The sequence below is a fragment of the Eucalyptus grandis genome, chromosome 2, assembly GCF_016545825.1.
Source record: "Eucalyptus grandis isolate ANBG69807.140 chromosome 2, ASM1654582v1, whole genome shotgun sequence".
Lineage (NCBI taxonomy): Eukaryota > Viridiplantae > Streptophyta > Magnoliopsida > Myrtales > Myrtaceae > Eucalyptus > Eucalyptus grandis.
This window is the reverse complement of record NC_052613.1, coordinates 30,895,982-30,920,669: the sequence shown is the minus strand read 5'-3', so window position 1 is coordinate 30,920,669 and position 24,688 is coordinate 30,895,982. Positions and strand designations below refer to the sequence as shown.

The following is a 24,688-nucleotide window of genomic DNA, read 5'->3' as shown; positions in this document are numbered from 1 at the left end:
GAAAAGGGTGGTGGCTATTGTATGATTCTCTGATCAAGTGATCAACGTACATATATTTTTAGCCTTTTGCAAAGGAATGGAGCATATTATTTATTTATGCGTGGACTGACTAATATATTTACGGAGTAATTTGTGTGGATTGACTAATGTTTTAGCGAATGGTCGAGGTGTTGATAAACTTTCAGCTGGTCTTGTAGATGTAGCTATGGGTGGATAGATCTTTTGAATTTGATGACTATTGTTGTTGAACAAACAAGAGTCTGTAATTCGGGAGCATCACCACTGACCAGGATTGTTCTGGTGTTCCGTATCAGTAAGTTCATAAATATTGTTTAGCAACAGTTTGTAAAAAAAGATCGGCGATGTATTTGGCTTGTGACTTGTTTATACTCAAACTTTCACGAAAAATATTGGGGTTTGTTTGATTGTTCCAAAATTATTGTTCATTTTAATAATTTATAAATATTTAGTCGTACAAGTTGTCAACATGTTAAAGTCATTAATTCATTTATGAAGTTACAGATCCTAATTCATGTGATACACAAATTTTTCTTTAATTAAGTTATGAACTAGTTTTGATTCAATTGGGACACAAATTTTAATTCATATTAAAGTCATTAATCTGTTTTAACACTTGATTGTATTTTTTTAAAAATTTAAAACTCAATTGTATATTTATGATAAATTTTCTAATTTGATTGTACTTTTTGAAAGTTTTAATATTTTCAATACGCTTATTTCTTTAATCTATTAGAAAGTTATGAAATTGTAATTTGATTGCTGAGTTATTAATAGCTAATATCTATAATTGAACATTGTTGTTAGCATTTACTTAGTATATAAAACCAATTAATAAGATAGATTAAAGCCAATTTTTAATCTATCATCAAATATTTTTTTGACCGAATCCATCATTAAATTTTTTTTTTGGTCGGAATTTATCATGATATGTGACAGTAGTAAAATAACCGTTCCGAGGTAACTTAAAATAATTCATCGTCCCAAAGACTTCTCTCGGTCCATTTTCCGATTCTGGGGTTCCGTTACTGCACTGCACGAGAACAAGCGAGAGGGAAAAAATTGGAGAAAAGCTTGGAGAAGACACTCGACTTTTGCGCGGTCGGTTATACACCAGCCAGCGCCTCCGAGCTCTCGCCGGCAATCGACTTTCGGGCTAACCGTGCCCTGGGTTCCGGCACTTTTCCCCAGCGAGGGTCGTGGGAAGGTTTCCACAGATGGAGGAGCCGCCACTCCCGAAGGAGGAAGAGGGTTCGCAGCCCAGTACAGCGGCGTCGGCGCCGGAGAAGGACCCCATGATTTTCAGCGTCCGGATCGTGTCCATCGACTACTACATGGCGCGCCCGATCCCGGGCGTCGATGTTTGTTACAGCAGCTTTCGAGGTACTGGCAGTTCGGATGGTGCGATATATGGGCAGTAGGGGAAACATGAAAATGAATGGAAAAGACTCGTTTTTTAACTGTGCCCGTAACGGTTATATATAGTCGCGGCGTGGGAACGTTGTTTGGTCTTGCTGTTTCATGGAGCTGTGGCTGAATTCGTGTCTTAGAATGGGTCTTGACACTGTCTTCTCCTAGAGGGGAAGCGGGACAACAGATGGAAAAGACTCGTTCTTTTACTGTGCCCGCGACGGTTATAGGTAGCCGCGGCGTGGGAACGTTGTTGGGTTTTGCCATTTCATGGAGCTGTGGCTGAATTGGTGCCTTAGAATGGGTCTTGACGTTGTCTTCTCCTAGGAACAGCGGTGCTTTTGAAGTTATTCTATGTTTTCATAGTAATAATTTCTATCTAACGTGTCTTTAGTAAAATAGTCATTGCGTCATCACCATTGACATGACCGAGAGGATGGGTTTGGAAGGAACTTCGCCCAGTGTTTTTACTCGCAGCATTTTGATGAATCACCTCCGCCAATTGAAGAGGTCCGATCTCGGTTTCTCAGTTTTGATGTTAAATAGTCAAACTTGCACTAGAACTGTTAAATATGACTCGAGTTTAAGCGTTTGCTAAAACGCGAAATTTGGTGGACTCGCGAAGGAGTTACTGGACTAAAAGAGAAAATATAATATTAAAATAAAGAAGCAAAGTTCTTTGCTGCAAAGCCTGAGGATTCCGAATTGAAGGAAATCAATTCGTGAGTCTTGGCGTGAAGGAGTCCTCTGCACGCGTGAAAGAAAAGGAAACGAAGGTAGGCTCATGGTCAAAGTTTTGACCTCATGGGCACACGTATAAAAGAGCTGCCGAAGCCCTTTACGAAAAAGAGAAGTCGCAGAGGGGAGCCGCGAAAGAGAGTTTCTTCTTTTCGGTGAGTTGCTGCCGCACGAAGCCACATACCATCGTTGAGCGAAGCCACATCTTGAAGCGCCGCGTGAGTTCTTGTTCCGCCGTTGTTGATGCAAGTAAACTTGAAGCACCAAATATCGAGTGCTTGAAAGTGGGCTTGTTGTTTTTCATTCGTGCAATTACATCCAAGAAGTTTAGTGTTTGTAGTCGATTAAATCTTAAGGTAAGATTTGCATGTAATTCCTTCGTGAAATTGAGAGATTATTTTTGAGGAATTTCGGAGCTAAACACTGGGTGCGTTATTGGGTGTAATTGGGGCTTAAGAAACATCGAGAGAGTGTTTGAGTGACTTGAGTGTGTAATCTCCTTGTATCGCTTGATCTATAGTAAAATTCGCTCGCTGCTCTCCCCGTGGACGTAGGTCTTTACGACCGAACTACGTAAATCGGTGTCCGATTTATTTTTCTTCCGTTTATATTTTGTTCGATCACTCGCTCTATCGCAACAAGAACCAACTACTGTGAGCTTTAACACTTTGATGAGGTAGATATAACCACATGCCAGGAAATCCGTTCCATTGCTGAAGAATTTGTAAGAAGAAGGCGGGGAGCCAGATGTGATCACGTACTCCACGATCATCGGCAGTTAATGCAAAGAGCATCGGCAGTTATTGCTTGGATCCTTGGTGTCTCGTATTGACTATTTATTGATATAAACCCCTGCAAAAAAAAAAAAGACAAACCTTTATCTCCTTGGGAATTGGAAGTCCAGACTTTGTGATGCTGCTTATATGAGAGAAAAATGAACATGTGCTAGCTTATACTGTTGCATAAACAGAGCGGAATTGGAAATTAGCACGTTGGCATTATATCAAATATTTCATGAACTAGTCATCATACCGGTATACCACAGAGGAGGTGGCATTAGAGTCCACATGAGATGGTCCTAGGAGCAAAGGTAACTGCAATCCTCACCAATCCTTCTGTTATGCCTGAACCTTGAAGACATTCTCTTCCAATAGCATTACTAACTAGGAAATAAGGAAAATGGCGCAAATACCACCTTCTTGACGTTCCGCTTCATTTCCTTTTTCCTGGGTCATCACTAATGGCTTCTATAAAATTAATTGAACACGTATAGTGAAAAGTGCTGTTTTGGCTAGAAAGTGAGATCAGACCGTAAAATTTCATGAGCAAGGACTTTCGAATAACTTCATCGAACACAACCAGAAAATGCTGTTTGGCACAAGAGAGCTTCTCTTCTTCTTCCTTCTTCTTCTTTAAGCTTTTACCAAACAACTCTGCATCGGGGTAACCTGCAGAAAAATTAGCAGGTACGTACTTTATTAACAGAGAGGTGGAACCTAACGAGCATAAAAAAAGCACATTGAATACAGTTTAAAGCACACAAGTTAATCTTTCATCGTTATGGTATGACTGGCACTACATACCTTCCTCTGCAGAGCCCCATTAAGTTCAGGAATGATATTATTAGAAGCAACCGCATCCAACAACTCTGCATCACGGTAACATGCAGAAAATCAGCAAGTACGTATTTGATTAGCAGAGAGGCAGAGCCTAACAAGCTTACAAAAAAGCACATTCAATTAAGTATAAGCACACAACTTACTCTCTCACAGTTATGGGAGGATTGGCAGTGCTACCTCTATTTGCAAAGCCTGATTGAGTTTGGGAATGATATCATTAGAACGCAGGTGCATCAAAGAACTCTGCATCAGGGTAACATGCAGAAAAATCAGCAAGTGTATTTAATTAATAGAGGTAGAACCTAATGAGCATACAAAAAGCAGATTCAATTGAAAAAAAATACAATCCCAACTTTTCAAGTACATGCTGTTGAGACCAGATCAAGTACTTTGATCTTCACAGGCATAAAATTTTTTACCAATACACTCCAGTTGGCCCGTAAGCCTCTTCAAGGTGGGCACAAAAGCCTTCAGCTACTGTTGATGATTCCTCGGCAAAATTCCTCTTCCTCATTTTGATCGTTCTCTGGTACGGAATTTGAATTTCCTCAGCCAAGTTAGCCAAACCCAGATTAATCATGTGATAAAATGATTCCACAACAACAACAGGATCAATCAGCGTGCAAACGAATTAACAAAATCTTAAGCTCCTTGCCCAACTTGTTTTATAAAACGGGCAAATAAATCATCCTAATTATGCAAAAGGTCATCAGTACGGCTCTTCGAATCAAAGTCCAAACGTAAGCCTTGATCATTAAACAGAAAGCCAGGTTTGTCCCAAAAGCAGCACCAGTTTACCTTGCTTGATCATCAAACGGCAGTATGACAATCGGTTATAGAGAGCCTGTCTCCAATCATTTACGAAACAGACTAGCCGAAATTACTTTTCATTTCCTTTTCCATCATCCACCAGAAAAACTTGAAGTTTGATTGTTATTTTAGCTCAGTTTCTTTTCCTTACTGGGAATTCATGCTCAAGCGAATGAGAAGAGCCTTGATAGGCTTTCCTATTATCACGAAAAATCGAGAGGTGTTTGCTCTTAACAGGATAACTACCATCGGTCAAATTTGACCTGTTGAAGAGCTGACAAAATGAGTTCAAACAAGGATTTGTTAAAGGAAATACTAGTTTAAGACAGAGTGAAAAAGCGGATCTGGGTGCAGTTTACAATATTGAGTAGCGGAAGATCGTTGCCCTCTAGATAAAAAATTGAAATACCTGTTTTATTGAGAGGGGAGCTGTAAATCGCTAAGTAATTATTTTACATATGTCGATATTTTCATTTGTTGCCTCACAAGCCGCCAATCTGTCTACAAAAGTTGCCAATGGAAGGATAGCTAAAAAAAGATTGTTGTCATGGAATTTACAACAATAGATTTAGGCAAATCCATATCGCTGAGATACGTAGTGTCAAGCAAATAATTCTTAAAGGATATATCCTTGACAAAAGTATTACTCTATTCGCTCATGCTAGTTGTTAAAGGATGAAGAATCTTACCAAATGACCAATGCCTTCTAATGTACGAGGAAGCACCATTGGATCTAAGGCTCCGTTCGTTTTCGCGGAAAATAACTTCCAGGAAAATATTTTCCGAATTTTCCGGTGTTCGGATGGCGGAAATACACGGTCAACGGAAAATATTTTCCGTTGACTGAAAATCCTTCTTGAAATCACGGAAAATGATTTCCTCTTTTGAAAAGAGGAAATCATTTTCCGCACCTCTCGCGAGCTCACGCTGCTCTCCTTCCTTCATCGGTTCCACGTTCTCTCTCTCTTTCTTGCTCTCCCGCTGCAATGGCTTCGACAACGTCCTTCTCGGATCGGCCTCCGCCCTCCCCCGCTCCGCCCGCCCGCTCCGGGTCGGGCGCGCCGCCGCCGCCGCGCTCGCTTCTCCGGCAGCTCGAAGCCGCTGGGAGGATCCGGCTCAGAGGGAGCACGCGGCGGCGCCGGGAGGCTCGCGGGGAGCCCGCCGTCAGTGCCGCTCGTCGTGCGGCCGCAAGCCGTGAGGTCGTCGGATCCCGCAGCCGGAGCTCGCGGCTCGCCGGATCTAGCGGCGAGCTCGGGCTCCCGATCCGGCGAGCTCGAGCTCTGTCGCCGGATCCGGCACGCTCGGGTGAGATCCGGCGAGCCTCGAGCTCGCCGGATCTCGCGTCGGAGCTCGCGGCTCGCCGGATCCTAAATTTTGATCTTGGCTGAAGCATCATGTCAGCTTCTACGACCAACTCCACCATTCCTTCAAGTTATTAAGTCTAGGAACTTAGGAAGAACAAAACCCTGTCAAGGAAAACCTTATTGTCAAAAGAAGATAATGATGAAAAATAGGTCATGAAACTCAAAGAAAAATGGTAGTTTGCTGCTTATTTACCTCTGTCAAGGAAACATGACTAGCCTGCTCTTGTAATATTGGTATAAAGTTCATCACATTATTATCACTGCAATTTAATTACCTCGGGAATACAAAAGCATTCATATTCATATCTCCCGTTGCATGTTTTAAATAATTCTGGTACATGCTGGCACCCATAAATTTCCAAAAGAGTCAAATCCAACTTTTCAAGTCCCCAAAGTTGAGTAAGTTTGTCACATGTTACTACCCTTACATATCGTAACTTCTCACATCCTGACAAATCTGGCAAAGTCTCCAAGGATTGACATTCTATGATTGATACTTTTGTTAGCGATCTTGATTCCCCAATCCCAGGAATCTCCCTAAGCCGGATTAAACCCAAGATTATGAAACTCTCTAAATTTTCAAATTTCGACAAGTTTGGTAGTTTTTCTAGGTTTTTGCAATCCTTAATAAATATACTTCGGCAAGATGAGAATCTCTCGAGACTCTCAACACCATGTAGATGGTGACACCCATTAATGTTCAACTCTTTCAAGGTCGCAAAGCATCCTAATTTAGGTAATCTTTCAATGGACCCACAATTGGAAATATCTAATGCCTCTAACAACTCTGCCTTATCAAGACCTCGTATTTCAACTAGATTGTTGCAAGAGCAAGCATGTAGTCACTTCAAACACTGTAATTTCGGAAGGATCAACCTTTCAATTGACATGCAGCTATATATATTTATCGTCTCCAAGAACTCTAATTCTCCATGGCCTTGAATTTCAACTAGATTATCGCAATCCTGAATGTCCAATTCTTTCAAGCGATTCCATTGTGACAGGTCCGTTCTTTTAATGAAATTGCAGCGTCTTATCGACAACTCTTCCAAGTACTTGAATCTGCCAAGCTCAGGTAATATCAGGTTTGGACATGAGTCAACACAAAATTTCAAGAGCCTTGAAGGAAGCCCCTGGATGCTCTCAAGTTGATCGCATGCATAAAGATGAAGTTCTTCTAGGTCGATTAGACAAGAAAGTTGTAGGAATTTGGGAATTGCGAAATTGTATTGAAGATATGTTAAACCAAAAGGATGCTTTGGCATCAATCGAAGCACCTTAAAGTGTTGGGAAAGGAGGTTCTGAAGAAAAGATTTATCCTTGCAATCGGGCAGAGTAGATAAGGATGTGTCAATGATTTTACTAAGCGAACGAGAGCAATAGACAGATCCAATTCCCCAACTATCATGGGATATAATAATTATCCTCCGCAGTTCTTTAAACCTTCCAATGGCATCGGGGATCTCTTTAATCAAAGGATTATCAATGTTCAGATGTTGCAATTTGTGTAAATCCCCAATTGAGGTAGGGATTTCTCTTAGTGACGAACAATGAGAGAGATTAAGGTATTGGAGAGAAGAAAGATTCCCAATTGAGTTAGGGATTTCTCTCAATGAGGAACAATGAGAGAGGTTAAGGTGTAAGAGAGAAGAAAGATTCCCAACTGAGCTAGGGATGTCTCTCAATGACGAACATTGAGAAAGGTTGAGGTGTTGGAGAGAAGAAAGATTTCCAATTGAACTAGGGATGTCTCTCAATGACGAACATTGAGAGAGGTTGAGGTGTCGAAGAGAAGAAAGATTCCCAATTGAGCTAAGGAGGTTAAAGCATTCGGGAGAAGAAAGATTCCCAACTGAACTAAGGAGGTTAAAGCATTCGGGAGAAGAAAGATTCCCAACTGAGCTAGGGATGTCTCTCAATGACAAACATTGAGAAAGGTTGAGGTGTTGGAGAGAAGAAAGATTTCCAATTGAACTAGGGATGTCTCTCAATGACGAACATTGAGAGAGGTTGAGGTGTCGAAGAGAAGAAAGATTCCCGATTGAGCTAAGGAGGTTAAAGCATTCGAGAGAAGAAAGATTCCTATTTGACCTAGAGATCTCACTCAATAGTGAATAACTACTTAGGTCAAGGTGTTGGAGAGAAGAAAGATTATCGATTGAGAGAGGGATTTCAACCAATGACAAACAATGTGGGACACTCAACTTTTGCAACTTCTTCAAAGAACCAATTGACATAGGAATTTTTGTAATGCCAGCATCATCTAAAAGAAGTTCTTTTAGTTCTTGCAATTCACCCACTTCCTCTGGTAGCTCTTTGAGATTGAGACAATTCCTCAAGTACAAGGAAACAAGTCTCTTGACTTGGCCAATAGAAGGGTGGACTTGCTCCAGTTTGCAACATTCATCCAAGATTAGAATCTCCAACTCTGTGAAAGTCGAGAAATCAGGAGTACATCTTAAAACCTGGCTATATGAAAGGTTGAGAACTTTTAGCCGCTTTGCAACCTATATAAAGGAGAATAAGATGTCAAAAAAGGAATTTAATGGACAAGACAAAACAAAGCAAAGATCACAAAGGATGTCTTTTTTCCATCTTACCATAATTGAACTCCATCCGCTCCAATCCTCTGCGAGCTTGTTTTGTGACAACTCTAGCACCACTAATTTAGATAGATGGAAATTTATCGCTGAAGATAGCATGTTGGGTTCAATGTAAAACCATCGAAGCCATCTTAATTCAGAAAATAGTTCATTAAAGTCTCCACTTAAAGCCTTCCAGCACAATTGAAGGAACCTTGAGCTCGGTAAGTTTTTAAATTGTTCACTTGTGTATGCAGGGGAACAGCCACGGGGCCATTGAAAGTATGTATCGTAGTTTTTCAAACAATAGCGTGCCTGCATATCAAACCAAGCTAAGTGAAAACTGACCTTACTTTCATGCTGAAAATCGTATATAGTAAAGAAAAAGGTATCAATATATTAATAAGAAGCACGACATTTCCTCTAAATAGTCAAGTTAGTCTAGTGGCTATTGGCACAAAAGGGCATTGTCCCAAAAATATAAATATTATAAAAGAGCTTGGCGAGGAAAGAAATGTTTATTAAGAAAAGCGAAGGAAAAAGAAAACAGAAATGAAAGAAGCAAAGAAGGGAGAATAAGATCCATTCATTGTCAAATCCATTCAAAAAAAAAACACCTAACCTAATCCATAAGATGAGCAAGGTCCACGTGATACAACGATAGTAAGGTTCTCCCAATATATTTATTAAGGAGATTCTTTGCCATCATATCTATTAAGAGGAAAGAAGAATGAAAAGAGATAGATATAACTAGTAGAGGGACAGGTACTTTTGAATCAAAATGGAAAAAAAAAAAAAAAAAGCATACCAAACATTGATATTTTTCTTTACATTCGACTGTAATAGAAAGTAAGCACCCGTTGTAAATGTGATATTTTTCTTTAATGTTACTGATTTGCTTAATTATTAGTTATTATAATTGGCACATATTGTCCATTATTGTTTTGAATAAAAAAAATATTTATTTATATGATCTATGATGTATATGCTTCATCTTTATTAATTATTATAGTCTTTCAAACTATCAATATTTTCAACTAGATATAAAATTGCATGCTTTTAGTGAATGAGATTTTTACTATAGAATCATAGTTAAAGAATCAACTGTATATTAAATTTTTGACTAATGTACTTTATGCAAATGAATTTGAATTATATAGTGTAACTTTTTAATCATTGGCACACATATAATCCAATTACGGCCACAATTCATGTATGATGGACATGAATGGACATATAAATAGACTTTTTCCTAAAAAGTAGGAGCATCTGCTCACACTAGGTAAAAGAGTAGAATAGATCAAATTAAACATGAAATTATGAGAGAGAGGGAAAGAAAAAAGGAGTGCCATATCTTACCCCACATTCCGGTTTCACTGTTAAGCCTTCTTGGTCAACCCATTGTTTCAGACATCTTTCAAGCGATTGTCCTTGGCAAAAGATGCTCCTTCCAAGATCTCTTAGTTGATCATGCATCCTAAACTCACCACGATCTCCAATTTTAATTAAGCACCTCAACTTCAACTCTTCAATTCCTTGATATGGATAAAAATCCTCCCACGTGTAAATGGCGAATTTGCTATCTTCGCCGATAAAGAAGCAAGCAATATCGAGAAAAATATTCTTATGTTCAGGTTCCAATGCATCATAACTTATCATCAATATCTTTTGTACGTCTTTAGCCGGTTCGTTTCTTAATTTCTTCAGTATATCTTGCCATACTTTTCCATTTGTTTTCCCATACAAGTATGAACCTATGACCTTGATAGCTAGGGGAAGCCCGCCCATGGTGGATAAGATATCACGTGAGATACCCTCAAAGTCCTTTGAACAATGGCCCATGTGAAATGCATGCCTTTTAAATAAAAGCAAAGAATGCACCTCATCTAATTCGCTCAGTTCATACTTGTAGTCTGCTTGGAATTCAGGTTGATCAAGAATAGCTTCATATCTAGTCGTAACAATGATGATACTTCCTGTCGAAAACCAATCACGTTCTCTAGCCAAAGCATTTAGTTGATCTTGATGATCAACATCATCTAGAAGAATGAGAACCCTTTTTCCTTTGAATCTAGATTTGATCAAACTAATTCCATCATCAACTTTGCAAACTTGATGTTCATTGGGTAGTATTTCCTTAATTAGTAGATTTTGTAAATAAAGAATACCGTTGTGGTGAGCTGTCTCTCGTATATCTGGAAGGAAGCTACGATGCAAAAAGTCATTCAACAGCTCATTGTAGATGACCTTGGCAAGAGTTGTTTTACCGATCCCGCCCATGCCATATATTCCAATCATTCGAGCATGACTGGCAGGAGTATCAACCCAATTCCTAATTTTGTTGACATGATCGCCAACTCCAACTAAATGCTTAGGAACATCAAGCTGAAAATCATGTCTCAACTTGCTCAGAATAGTTTTGATGACTTCTTCCACTAATTCTCCTTCATGCCTATCAAACAACAATAACTCATTATAACTTCGTAGTTTTACGTAATCTCTTCAAAGGACACCCACATATATGTGAAGGATGGATGGAACCAATTAACATGCAAAATGTTTTGGTTTTATGAATAACAATGAAGGATGATGGTGTAGTAGTCATTTCATTTTCCCCTTCCTTTTTCTACCAATAGATAGATCCTATTGAAATTAGATAAGGTGTTGCACTGAGCAAATTGAGAATATTTAGAAGTAAACTTTTTGTTATAAGGCCTATGGTCGCTGCTAATTGAAGGATAGGAGGTCGATTATTTTGATTACAAAAAGTTTAGGACTTAGGAGGAGGGGAGGCCATCCCTCCGAGGCCAGCGTATCCGAGGGCCCTAAATGGGAACTTGTAATTAACTTATAAATCGCCTACCCATGGTGGTTACTGGAAGCAGCGGAAGTTTAACCTATGACATGGTCAATGTGAAGTGTCCCATTCATATCAACCGAGCCAACCCCTGTTGGCAATAGGAGGTCAATTTATCTGGGGTCGATCAAGCTTTGGAAGGCTGAGTATGGGATCCTAAGGTTTTAGTTGTTGTTGGTGTAGTTTGCAGGGGAAAAATAGCAGAGTACAAGGGTTTGTAGTCTTTGGGCCATTATGGTTATTCATTAGCACATACTGGGATGTTTTGTGAGCTTGTAGTGAAAGCAGTTCATCCATATCACATCAGTTTTGCTGAATAAAAAAACTTACGAAAAATAAAAGTGTAGGTGGAAGAGAAGTACCCATTAGAAAATTTTTCAGATTCCCATCCATTTAAGTAACTCACTTCTGTAAGGGCTTGTCTCCCTTCCTGAATATCCTTCTCATCAAAACGCTTCTTACGCATATGGAAGGCCTCCCCAAATTTTCCCTTTAGATACCGCACATCGGATGGGTTCACTTTGTAAAAAATGGGCAACACCATGTGAGACATGCTCTTCTTGCAGTCCATGATACGAACTAGCTCACGGAGGCACCATTTGCTCGAAGCATAATTTTCGGAAATAATAGGAATCGAAATCTTAGACTGCGTGATGATATCGAGAATCTCTGAATCAAAATCCTTTCCAATTTCGAGGCTATTATCGTCCTTGAACACGGAAATTGGTACGGTCCCTACATTGATCAGACTGCGGTAGAGGTGATCGGTGAATCCCTTGCGGGTGTCCGAGCCTCGAAAGCTCAAGAATATGTCGTATTGATCACTGCCTCCTCCTGTGGGTATCGAAGAGATAAAGGAAGAAATGGATGCTCCCTCAATGCTCTCTTTCTCTGCACCGTTTTTCTTCTTCTTGAGATGATTGAATACCGCAAAGGGACGGCCTAAATTGAAACGGTGCATCCTTTTGTTTGCCTTACTCTGACTTTGTCCTTTCTCCATGGAAGTCTGATAGGCAAAAATGAAGAGAGGATGCCTTCTTACTGCACAAAAAGATGTACATAAACAAACGAAAAGGCTGGATCGAAAGCACATGCTTTCTGGATGGAGAATACATGCTTTCTGAACGGTTCCAATGCAAAATGTTTGATGAACGAGTCTTCCTAGGCGAGTGTCTACTAGTTAATCCAATATCAAAAGCTGCGTCCGCACACGGACCAAAAGAAAATGGGTCCTCTTGGTCTTTAGAAGCGGGACTCTCCTAATGGGAGGAAATTTGGAGGGCTACAAGATATAAAACATGGCTCACGTGTAAAAACTAACTAAAATTAAATGGGTGGTGCTTAAATTTTTTGAGACATTCTTAAGTGCATGTAAGCCTAATGCATCCCCACCCTTCGCATAATGTGAGTTTTAAGTGAGGACCACTAATATCAACCCAGATCATCTAAGTTTTTTGTCATATTTCCTTCAACCTTACCTTTGATCGGTAGTTTAACTTAAGCAGCTATTCGAAAGCACATGCGTACCTTATATCTGCCTTTATCAAGTGCTGATTACCGATATTCATAACATCTAGAATGAAGTATCCGTAATCGATCAAAAAACAAATATAATTAATAGAAAATTAAATGGTTAAATCGTTAAATAAAACTTCATTTTGAAATTTAAAACATAAAAAGACGAAAAGGTAAACTCTCTCTCTCTAAGCATATTTGCCATTTGGCTCTCTCCCAACTAGTTTGCTCTACACTAAAAATGGCAGCCTCCCTGAACCATTCTCGCTAAATGTGTCATTTATGTCTATTTCCTGGTTCTTCTCTCTTCGTTTCCCTAATATCCTCTCATTTAACTCTCTGTATCATATATTCCCATCCCCCTAGTTTTCTCCTTTTTTTTAGTTGTTCTCCCGCCACATCCAAAATGTCGAACAACATGGGTGGATTTAAAGGGGGCTTGAGGGGGCGCCGCTTAACTTTCCGAAATTATATTTAGGCTCACTAATTTGATAAAATTCACATATTCATCCATAATTCTTGGCCCCACAAAAATGTTCCAATTACTTTACATTCTAAAGTTTAAGAATCTATTGGTAGAAACTTTTTGCAAAGATGTCATCCAAATTTAATAGCTATGTTTTGCAACAATCATGCTTCCAACTGTGAGATATGATAAATGATGACTTATTTCCAAACTTGAGAAATGAGGTATTGGTATAAATGGTTGAGAAATGACTGGACTCCTTGGTGTAAATGGATTGAGTGACCTTTACTATTAGGTCTATCTCTATTTTGGCAATACTAAATATCCACTCAAAACATACACACTATTGACACATTATGAGAGATTCTTTAGGAAAGAAGTTGAATGTGTTAATAATCTAAAAAGTCAAGAGTTAGTCATGTAGGGAAAATAAAATTCAAGAACTATTACCCTCTTTAAAAATTATTAAGTTAGTCATAAGTCAAATTCAAAAAGTGAAATATCCTTTGCTATTTATTTAGTATAATACATCATCTTTCTAAAATGAGGAGAAACAAAAAATAATTTTTCGTAAGTTTTTTTATTCAGCAAAACTGATGTGATAATTTTGGACCATTTGGATGCGAACTGGGCCCATGGACTTAAAATCAGGCTAGAAGGGCATTTTCGTAATTTTGTTGAAATTGCTTTTTTGGCCCAAGTGAGTTTAGTCGCTAATTTCAAGAGTGCAATCTCTGATATCTGGCTGTAAATTATGTTTAGGGACCGAGGAAATGTGTGTTTAGCCTATGTTTTCGTGAAAAAGTGCATAGCATGTTTTATCAGAAGGAAAATCTGATGTTATGGTATGGTACGTAATTTGAGAATTAAGGGAAACATTAAACAATTTACACTTTCATTATAAAAATTTACATTTTCAATGCAATTTACGTTTTTTCTTGCAATCTTTTATTTTTCTCAATATATGGTTTCACTTAAATTTGCACTCCATCGAAGTCCCATTTCGTGCGCTTTGTGCTCAAGGTATAATCGGTGCAATTTGTTTTTCTTTGACTCTTTGTATGGTTGATTTATTAGATTTGGAAATCACAATTTTAATTTGTCTTTTGTTTAAACCATTTGTCCTCTTTAATTTTGTCTCAAATGTCCATCAATATAAAGAGATCAACTTTACAAACATATCCTTTATTTTCTCCATGTTTTTGAAAGTGCTAAAAAATTAGTTTCTCACAAAACATAGTAAACTATGAAGAGGATGCGTTTGCGATCACGCACATTCCTTGTTCTGTTATGGACACGATAGGCGTGGTTGCTACCCACACTTGCATTTTTCAATTGCAGCATGCCAAGTTCGAAAGGAAAAAAAGAAAGTAAACTCATATGTGAAGACAAATTAGAATACCCGTGGTTATAGAAAAAGTGAAAAATGCATGTGGTTTCAAATAAGAGTCGTAATTCAATTGCGAAACCGGCAACATGAAGAGGAATCAACAACGGCCTTGTCCAGTGACGGCAAGGAATTTTCAATACGATAGCAGCTTTGCTCGCTTTCAAGTTTTCCATTCAAACCAGCACAAAACATAGTACAATTGTGAATTTTTCATAATTTTTGGAAAACATTTGAATTCTTTGTCATTTTCCAGAAATTACAAGAATTGGAAAAATATAATGGATAATTTTCCAGACATCCAAAAATTCTCTAGTTGATATGATTTGGTCAGATAAATATTTGTTGTTGACAATTTTGATTAGTAGCCTTTGAAGGGCTCTATGCAATTATTGAAAAGAAACGGTCGATATTAGGAAAAATTTTAATCTTTAGCTTTTTTCAAGAAAAAGAGGAATTATTCTGCAAAAATCGAGTATTTTGGATGTTTCATGGCTTTAAGTAATTTATACAATTGGGATACGTATAGGATTGATGGACCCAAAATTGGGTCTAGAAGAGTTTGTAATTTTATCGAATGGACTTTTTGGTCCGAAGGAGTTCAGTCAATCTTCCAGTCTCTAGTCAAAGGTAATATTTTGAAACATTATCGAGGTAAAGGGCTAGCATGCGATTCCGCCGGGTTTAACCAATCCAACCATTCATACCAATCAGTTTGAATAAGAAGAGCTAGGAAAAATTAGCAATATATGTGATGATTTTGGAAAAGTTGAGGGAACCTCACTTGCAAAATTTTGTATGCTTTAAAGGATGCTAGGTGTTATGCAATGAGTAAAAATCAAATGTTCTTTCTTCGACCTATCAATTGTAATGGACAAGAGAATGAAAGCCGAGCTTACCTGGAGGAGCGATGCAAAGATGAAATTATTGTGATGGGCTTTTGTGTTTGAGAAGAAATTGTCTTGAAGCAGATCAAGTTGTGTTTGGATTCCGAAAGAACAATACAATCTGAGGATCAGCTTCACGCCTCAAACTAGAGCTGCCAAGATCAGATCTCTCAGAACAAAAGACGAGAGCGTCTCAAGTGATTTATGGTGATTGGCGTTTATGCTCCTGAGGCACAAGTACTAGGAGACGCGCATTCTTGTGGAGAGGATTGCGCGTCTTTTCACGCGGCAATTGTACTGCTTTTTTACCCTCACCTTCTTGACCAAGACCACCGAAACAAACCTTCCTTCCTCGAAATTGCTAAGACTACCTCGCTGTAGACTTCAAAGATATTTTCGTTGCTTCTACCGCAAGGAGAAAATATTAATTCGCCGGTCACGCGCTGGTTTGCCGTCGGAGAGAGGGAGGGCAGACAGAGACGCGAGGGGAGAGAAAGAGCAAGGGACGGACGAGTTGGGGCCGGATCTGGAGCCGGAGGGGCAGCGCGGTGGTTCGCCGGTCGGAAAGAGGGAGGGCAGAGAGAGAGAGGGAGGTCGCGGTCCTCTTGCCGGTCCCGTGCGGTGGTTTGTCAGTTGCTCGCGGCCCTTTCGCCGATCCCGCGCGGTGGTTCGTGGGTTGCGCGCGGTGGTTCGCTGATCGGAAAGAGGGAGGGAGGGAGAGAGAGGGAGGTCGCGATCCTGTTCGTCGGAGAGAGAGGCGCAAAGAAAGAGAACTCGCAGAAAAATCCCAACAGTCCCTTCTGCAGTAGCTAAATGACGCCTCATTTTATCCTCAAAAAACGCGTGTCGCCTTCTTATCACCTTCTTATCTTATTTGCTACAGAGCAGCCGATATTTTCTCCCTTCCATGAAAGATCAACTCAGTCACGTGACAAGCACATGGTCGGTGCTCAAACCCAAAAATGACGGAAGTCACACCAGTCTGACATCGCAACCCATTTCAAATTTTAGGGGAGACATCGCGAAAAATCGAAAAGTCAGGGACAATTTGTAATAAATGACAAAACACGGCGCGTAAAACCATAATTCAACCATATTTCTGGCACCTACCATGCACCGTTCAAAACCAAAAATCCAAAACCATCAAAACCGACTACGTAGACATTCCCATCTCTCTCTCTATGGGCTGCTGCGGCGACGACGACGACGACGACGACGGCGACCGGGAGCCTCCACCCCCGACCCCCGATCTCTCTCCGCCGCTGCCGCCCTCCGCCGCCGCCTCCGCTGCCGACGATTCCACCATCTCGCCCATGAACTCGCACTTCTCCGCCCTCGCCTGCCGCGACACCCTCCGGCTCATCTTCGAGAAGCTCCCCGTCCCGGACCTGGCCCGCGCGAGCTGCGTCTGCCGCATCTGGAGCTCCGTCGCCTCCGATCATGACATGGTCACCCGAGCCTTCGCGGCCCCTGGAGGTTGAAGGAGGTGGTCGGCGTCCCGAGCTCGGGTAGCTTCTGGAGGGATAACGGCGTGGGGAAGTTCGCGATCTCGCACCGGATTAAGCGCGGCGATAGCGTCGCGAGCCTCACTGTGAAGTACTCCGTTCAGGTAATGGAGTTTCTGTCCCTTTTGCTCTATTTTTTTTTTTTTTTGGTAAGGTAAAAAATATATTGACTTTTAACCAACATCTATATATAGTAGGGGTCTTGGCATCAAAAACTTATACTCAAAATGACAAACATATCATAATGAGTGGAAGGATGTCAAGAAAAAAGGAAACACAAACAGCCAAACAATCCTTTTTGCTGTTTTGATTGTGAGCAAAACTGTGAATTATGTTGGCAGCGAAATGATTTTCTCATGCAGAATACTTTAAACGTTTGCAAATGACATGATTTGGCGCTGCATTTCGATGGAGATTCACTTTCAGCTGATTCTGAAGAACAGATGGATTGCGATTTCATTTAAAGGTTAGCTAAAGTGGTGTGTAAGGCCACAGCTTTTGAAACTTTATGAAGAAGGTTTCTTTTGAAACTTTAGGAAGAAGGTTTCTTGGTAGTATCGTTCTGATGTTTCGGAAGTCATGTAGGTTTGTTCTGCATGTGGTCATGTGTAGCTGGCGTTAGACGTGGGTGGGGCCGTTTGAGCGAAGTGGACGGAAGCTGGGAGCCTTATCGTGAATTTTCATGGAATTTCTAGTGGGTTTGCTTTGCTGATGGCTTGGAATCCATCTGGTTTTCTTCTGCAGCATAGATTGTCTATTTGGTTATTCATTGGCGCTGAGAGGATGGGTGGGGATGGGTTAGGTGCTTTTCATAATATACGAATTTGTGATCCTGAGTTTGATTGCTAAAGTGGCGAATCCCGATAAAATGCTGAGGACTTGTTGGTTGAGGAATGCTGTACAGCTAGCGACAATTTTCAGGTCTTTGCAGAGGCTTTTCTCCTTGAAGAAGCATTCTGTCATTCCTCCATTACAACAGCTAAAGTTGGATAGCTCTGTTGATTGGTGCAGGATTGTCTAAGTACATAGTTTTGTTCAATTTCGGGCATGGCTCTTTTATACCTCCATTCGATTGGGTTCTGGCCTCTTTGATAAAGGTTAGCTTGGGGAATTTACTAGGAGAAGAAAAATGTTGACAAGATGCTACACAGTGTACATATCAGATGTTCATAGCTTCTTTGTGCAGGCTGGCGGTTGAATGACTTCAACGTTAATGACAGATTTATCCCATTGAGTGGGGTTAGTTATAATTTTATTCTGTTGCTCTATATTGTATCAATTACGTGGTAGGATAGATGCTCAATGGAATTTACTAGTGCAAATCTTATAGATTTATTCCCATTGGAGAAGGCCAGACTAATTGACATACGAATTTTGTAATTTTGGAGTGACTTCATCTTTTAGTGAAGCCTAAAATATAAAGAAGGAAAAGGAAACGGCTACACTTGGAAGTCACTATTGCGGTTTCTTCTGGAGGTATGGAGGAAGGTTGGGGCTTGGACAAAAATGTTTATGTCTTAGGGAGCATAGGGTCCTCTTCATGTAAAACATTATGAAATCTCTTCATGTGGTAAAGTTTTCTTAAGTTTGCCGAGCAAGAAGCATCTCCGGTTACTAATAGCAAAAAGATATGCTTGATTGACGACTATATGTTGATTATCTTAATAGATAATCACAATCTCTTAGTTGCCAGAACACACAAGGCTAAATGATGCTCAGATTTTGCAAGTGATCAGTGTGAAATGATGGGCAATGTACTTTGTGATCCTCATGATAGTTCCTCTGACTTAATAACATTGACATAGAAATAGTAGATGATTCTACAGTGGCGGTATTGATTCATCGAAATGGTTGAATGTGAACCTCAAATTCTGAGAGCAGAACTTAAATTGTTTGTGCAACTAGGAAATGAATGTCTTTATATGGAAATTTTCCATGGTTGTAGTCATAATAATCCCTGAAGTGTCAATAATGATGTCATGTAGTTAGATCTCTCTGGGTTCACTGTTTTGATAACTGTTGGCAGAGACTTACTTTTAGAATGGCTTCCCTGAAATTTTTTTCTTCCCTGCTTCAATGTTTCTGTCAAGCATATCCTTTTTGTGCCTGTCTGCACCGCATGTCACATGCATCAAGAATTTCTTTGTTCTGTCAGGTCATGGACATAAAGCGCTTGAACAACATGATGAGTGATCATGGTATATATTCGAGGGAGAGATTGTTAATCCCCATAAGCAACCCTGACATTCTTATCGATTCCACATGCTACATAGAGCGTGATAACCATGCAAGGAGGGAAGTCGCTGTGCTTTACCCAGAAGGTGTCCGGGACATAGAGATAAGTTCTTTGCTAAAGAGGACGACCTCTGAACGAGGGAAGAAGAGAATACTCAACTCGCTTAGGAGGAGCATGCAGGTTGATGACGGGACTGCTCAGTACTACTTGTCTATCTCTGATGGTGACCCAAGGGCTGCACTCTCGAAATTCTCCGAAGACCTTAGGTGGGAGAGACAGGTGGGATTGGCCTAAATGAAATGGTTAGGCAACATTATGGCTACTTTAATAAGATTAAATGAATGGTGACGGCAGCTTGAAGCACGGGACTGGAATTGAACCTATTTCTCCATGTGTGTGAATCTTCAATTCCACCAAGACGCATCTGTTTCTTTGCATTTTTGGGGCAACTTCAAGCGTCGATTAGCTTGTTTCCCCATCACTCTGTGGATAGAAACTTGTATAATGCATTTGTAATTTGCATTTCATAGTAAATATAGTGTCCAAAAGGAGAAGGGTGGTGGCTATTGTATGATTCTCTGATCAAGTGATCAACGTACATATATTTTTAGCCTTTTGCAAAGGAATGGAGCATATGATTTATTTATGCGTGGACTGACTAATATATTTACATGAGACTCACCAATAGACAGAAATAGAATTGACAAAGAGTACCCGTTGCTGAAGAATACCTAAACCTTCATTCTTTGCCACAGAAAATGTGCACAAATGTGTGTATTCGGCTCGGATCGTGGCACTCAAAAATCGAAACTTGATCGAGTATTGTTTTCTTGACTCGAGTTCGGCTCGCTGGCAAAATGCTTGGGGACAATTCAAAGCCACCTAAAGCATGGCAAGAATTACTCGAATGATCGATGGTGACCAGATGAGAAGGGAAGATGAGACCGAATCCTGTCTAATGATGGTGATTTTGCTATGGGTCGTATGGTTTGTCTATTTTCAGTTAGTTACTAAATTACCTTACGGATCCTAATTTTCCTTTGGTGTACATAATTATCCATTTTCTTTTTCTGGCCAGACGGTAAAGTAGTGTTGGAAATGCTATTTTTTCAATTTTTTTGGAGATCGTCAGATGAAAACGAATATAAAAGTAGAAAGGTAAATTAAGAAAAAAAAAGTATTACTTTGTCAATTTCAAACAAATACTTAGGCACTAGTTAAGCAAGAAAGGAAATAAATTGGCTGTCAATACATCGACTTAGTACTTGTAGATTCGAGCTTGTCTCAAAACTTGGACTTGTCTTGAGCTCCGGAGAAATTGAATCTAGTCCAAGTAGACAGCCAATGAATCAACCTTGCGAGAATTAACTACTAAAATTCCACCAATGTAATCTAGTACGGGATAGGGGAATTTCTGAGAGTGGCCCAAAAAAATTACTTTGAATGAAACTTGAATGCATGACTTTTGTTGAGAGTACAATAACAACTTGAACAATATCGAATTGCTGCAACAGAACAAAATAATTTCACTTCTTGTGCAAACCTAATGGGAAATATAAATACCAAGCATGCAAGTACAAGACCATTTTTACGTGAAAAGCCTCCTCGTGAGGAGATAAAAAACCATAGGACCGAAGTCTACCCAAATTCTTCACTATTAACAAAATTGGGTGAACAAAGTTCTTATCTAATAAATAATAGAGGTACATGGCAATAAAGATTTCAAGAACATCATTCTTGATAATACACATAAATTTCACAAGAGATGTTCAACTCACAAAAAATCTGATCTAAGGAGCTTCATTTGAAAATCAAACCGTTCATATTCGAGAAAAATGTGCCACAAACAAACCGACAAAATTTCAGCTCAATTAGATACTACCCTCAAACCAGATTTTTCTACTCTCTCTTTTTCTCGTCATTGCATCTCAACTAAAATCCTTTGTGGCTATCACATAAAAATAGTGAAAACTCCTATTTGTCCATAGGACATATTATGCGCTCAAGTCCTTGGGCTTGCAATTCATTTGGCTTCCTCTGCATGAGAGTAAACTCAACCAATAAACCTGTGACCACAATTTGGCCTAATAGAGTCGGAGTATTAACCAATTAAATGACACGTTTTCAAAAAAAAAAATTCCATCCAAAAATTATAATTGGTTCTTTTGTAAAAATATATGGTTGCGTCTCTTCTGCTTTATGATTCGTGGTTAAATGATCAAGTTTGAGATTACACAATTGGTGTCATTGCAAATTGCCAAGACATGAATTTTTTGACGTACTCATATCAGAGAGACAATTGTACACTTAAACTTTCATTTTTGGGTTAGAAATTCTTTCAAAAGAGAGAATACTGTCTTTTTGGATACCTTTTCATCGAAACTCTTGGCTGCACTAGACAGATTTTTTCCTGATTCCATGACGTTCGCTGTTTCCACGAAAATAGTTTCTCTTCCAGTGACAAGATTGTAGCTTGAAGAGGACATCTTAGCGGTGATCTTATTAACAAATTTGATTTCATACCTAAACTTCACACACAGAACCACCTACACAAGCACTTTTGAGATTCAGCCTTTGCTAAAGAATAGCACGATATCAAAGCTTTGCAAAGGACTACTACACCCCATGGGAAGTGGTCGCTTGATATCAAGAATCCTATGAAGAGTTTTGACAACCCAGAGCACATGATAAACGCCAATGGCAAAGAACTCTAGAACGCCTTTCCATAATGTCTCATGACAAAAACTCATTGCTATCTGCATTGCCATCTCGTGGCATTTGGGAACTTTCTCCAAATTTCATGGAAACAGATTAAATCTACACAAGAAGTATCGGATTAACTAATTATTAATACATGAAGACATTCGAGATCATAGCATCACAATTTACCCCATGAAAGATGAGGTACTAATGCATAAACATCGTTTGCTCCAAGACCAAAATTTGGGGACATGTCTTGCCACAGATTCCAGGTGTCTCTAATTAGTTCGCAGTTGGACCGCAGTTAGCAAAGACTTGATTAGCTGGCCGATGGAGAGGAGCACGACAGACTTGTGTAAGCAATTAGCAACACTTTCCTTACTTGTGTTTTGGAACGAAACTGGTGTTCATAGAATTATGCTGAAAAGGTGATGTGCCTAAACTCCAGAACATAAAGATGAACATGTACTCGGTTGTTCCCCAATATCCAATTAGTAAAATCAGCAATTCAGTATAGTGTGCTAGGAGACGAATTTGGACTTCACAAATTCAACACTGCAAACATGAGACTGAGCTTTTCGATTAGAAGCCTATCTGACAACGTTTGGTGGATATTGTCACACCAATAGATTGATAGATAATGGAGGAGATTGTCATCATGCACCCTTGTATATAGGTTTTCAGGTGAAATTTCACAGCTCATATAGTATAAGCACATAAGTTTTCATTCATAGTTATGGCATTACTGGTTATCCATACCTCCCTCTGCAGAGCTTCATCAAGTTCGGGAGTGATATGGTAGAATGCAACTGCATCAAGCAACTTTGCATCAGAATAACATACAAGGATATCAACAGGTACGTATTTGATTAACAGAGAGGTAGAACCTAATGAGCATACATGAAGCAGATTCAATTGAAAACACTCAAGTCAGTCATTTGGGTATAGACCATATCACATCTTCGGATCTTCACCAACATCAAAACTTCCTCAGGACACTCCAGCTGGCACACTAGCCTCTTCAAGGTTGGCACGGCAAATGGCCCTGAGTTGTTGTTGATGCTTCCTCTAAAAATCCCTCCTCTTCATTTTGATCGGTCTCTGGTTTGGAATTTGAAGCTTCTTAGACAAGTTAGCCAGACCTAGATCAATCATTTGATAAAACAATTCCATGTCAACAATAGGATTAGACAGGATGAAAACTAATTAGCCAATTCTTGAGCCTCTCGACCCAACTTGTTTCACAGAGCAGGCAAAAATTGTCCCAAAAAATTGTGCAAAATGTCATCTATATGGCTCTTTGAATCGAAGTCCCAAAAACTTGTATATAGTGTTGTAATCCTTGATCATTACATAGACCAACCAGACCTGGCACAAAAGCAGCACAAGTTTACCTTGCTTGATAATCTTTTAAAACAACAGTTCAACCACTGGTAATAAAAATCTGATCAACAATCATACATCACAGAAAATTAGAAGGTGTTTCCTCTAAGCAGGATATCTTCCATTAGTCTAATTTGACAAGAAAAAACTCACAACGGAGTCCAAAATGGCCAAGGACTTTTCCAAAGAAAATATTAATCTCAGACGGAGGGGAAAATGGTTTTTGGGCGCAGTTTGCAATATTTAGTAGCACAAGATCATTTTGCCTTTAGATGAAAAATTCAATCCTCGGTTTTAGGAGAGGGAAACCGTTAAATCACTAGGTTACCGAGGTTGACAATTTCATTCATTGCCTTAGAAGCCGCGAATCTGTTCGCAATCTGCAAAAGCTGCCAAAGGAAGGATATATGAAGAGATAATGTATATGCTTCAGCAAGACAAAAAGCTCTCGAGACTCTCAACATCACGTAGATTGCGACAGTCATTAATGTTCAATTCTTTCAAGGTCACAAAGCATGATAGGTCAGGTAATCTTTCAATGGACTTACAACAACATAGATCCAATGTTTCTAAGAACTCCGTCCCATCAAGACCTCTAATTTCGACTAGATTGTCGCAACCACTAGCTGTAAATTTCTTCAAACACCATACTTAAACAAGGATCAGCCTTTCAACTAACTTGCACTGTACTAGATGTATCTCTTCCAAGAACTCCAAATTATCAAGGCCCTGAATTTCAACTAAATTATCACAATATTTAATGGATAATCGTTTCAGATAATTTAATTGTGAAAGGTCTAATCTTTTAATGGAATTGCACTTTTCCATTGAAAACATTTTTAGACAATCTAATTGTGAAAGTTCTCGGATGTCTTCAAGTAGATCACATCTAAAAAGATCAAGTACTTCCAAGTGGATTAGGCAAGAAAGCTGAGTCAACCTAGGACTCCGACAAGAGACGTCCAGATATGTTAAGTTGGAAGGAAGCTCCGGCAGCGACCGGAGCTTGAAACGGCTCCTTAGGCTAAGGTTTTGGAGATAAGAAAGATTCCGGATGCTTTCTGGTAGGTTAGATATCGGCGTGTCAGTGATTTTAAGAATCTCAAGGGAAGACAAGTCACCGATTTCATTTGGAACCCCTTTCAGACTACCACAGTTTGCAAGAAGTAGACTCCCTAGTTTTTTCAACCTTCCAATAGCATCGGGTAAAT

General features: G+C 39.5%; 1 protein-coding gene, 1 long non-coding RNA gene and 1 pseudogene across 5 annotated transcripts; 1 reads left to right on the top strand and 2 right to left on the bottom strand.

The window, feature by feature from the left end:
- Positions 1–2,732: 2,732 nt before the first annotated feature.
- Positions 2,733–5,332, bottom strand: LOC104432313. Of its 3 annotated transcripts, none has more exons than XR_005548344.1 (6): positions 5,285–5,332; positions 4,139–4,311; positions 3,929–4,028; positions 3,750–3,814; positions 3,199–3,614; positions 2,733–3,018 (listed from the first exon to the last, which is right to left on the bottom strand). It is a non-coding gene; the product is annotated as an uncharacterized LOC104432313 (long non-coding RNA). The 3 variants fall into 3 exon arrangements; XR_005548345.1 differs by having other exon boundaries at positions 4,150–4,311; XR_005548343.1 differs by having other exon boundaries at positions 4,205–4,311.
- Positions 5,333–5,963: 631 nt separating this feature from the next.
- LOC104435127 (disease resistance protein RPV1-like) lies at positions 5,964–16,461 on the bottom strand. 2 transcript variants are annotated; one of them, XM_039306460.1, is made up of 6 exons: positions 15,997–16,461; positions 15,666–15,805; positions 11,761–12,439; positions 9,901–10,993; positions 8,560–8,856; positions 5,964–8,466 (listed from the first exon to the last, which is right to left on the bottom strand). In XM_039306460.1, the coding sequence occupies exons 3-6, from the start codon at positions 12,396–12,398 to the stop codon at positions 6,802–6,804; spliced, it is 3,693 nt and encodes a 1,230-aa protein (XP_039162394.1). In that variant the 5' UTR covers positions 12,399–12,439; positions 15,666–15,805; positions 15,997–16,461; the 3' UTR covers positions 5,964–6,801. The 2 variants fall into 2 exon arrangements, with proteins under 2 accessions (XP_039162394.1, XP_039162393.1); XM_039306459.1 differs by having other exon boundaries at positions 11,761–12,404; positions 15,666–16,461.
- Positions 16,462–16,790: 329 nt separating this feature from the next.
- LOC104432233 lies at positions 16,791–20,040 on the top strand (annotated as a pseudogene).
- The last annotated feature ends 4,648 nt before the right edge of the window (positions 20,041–24,688 follow it).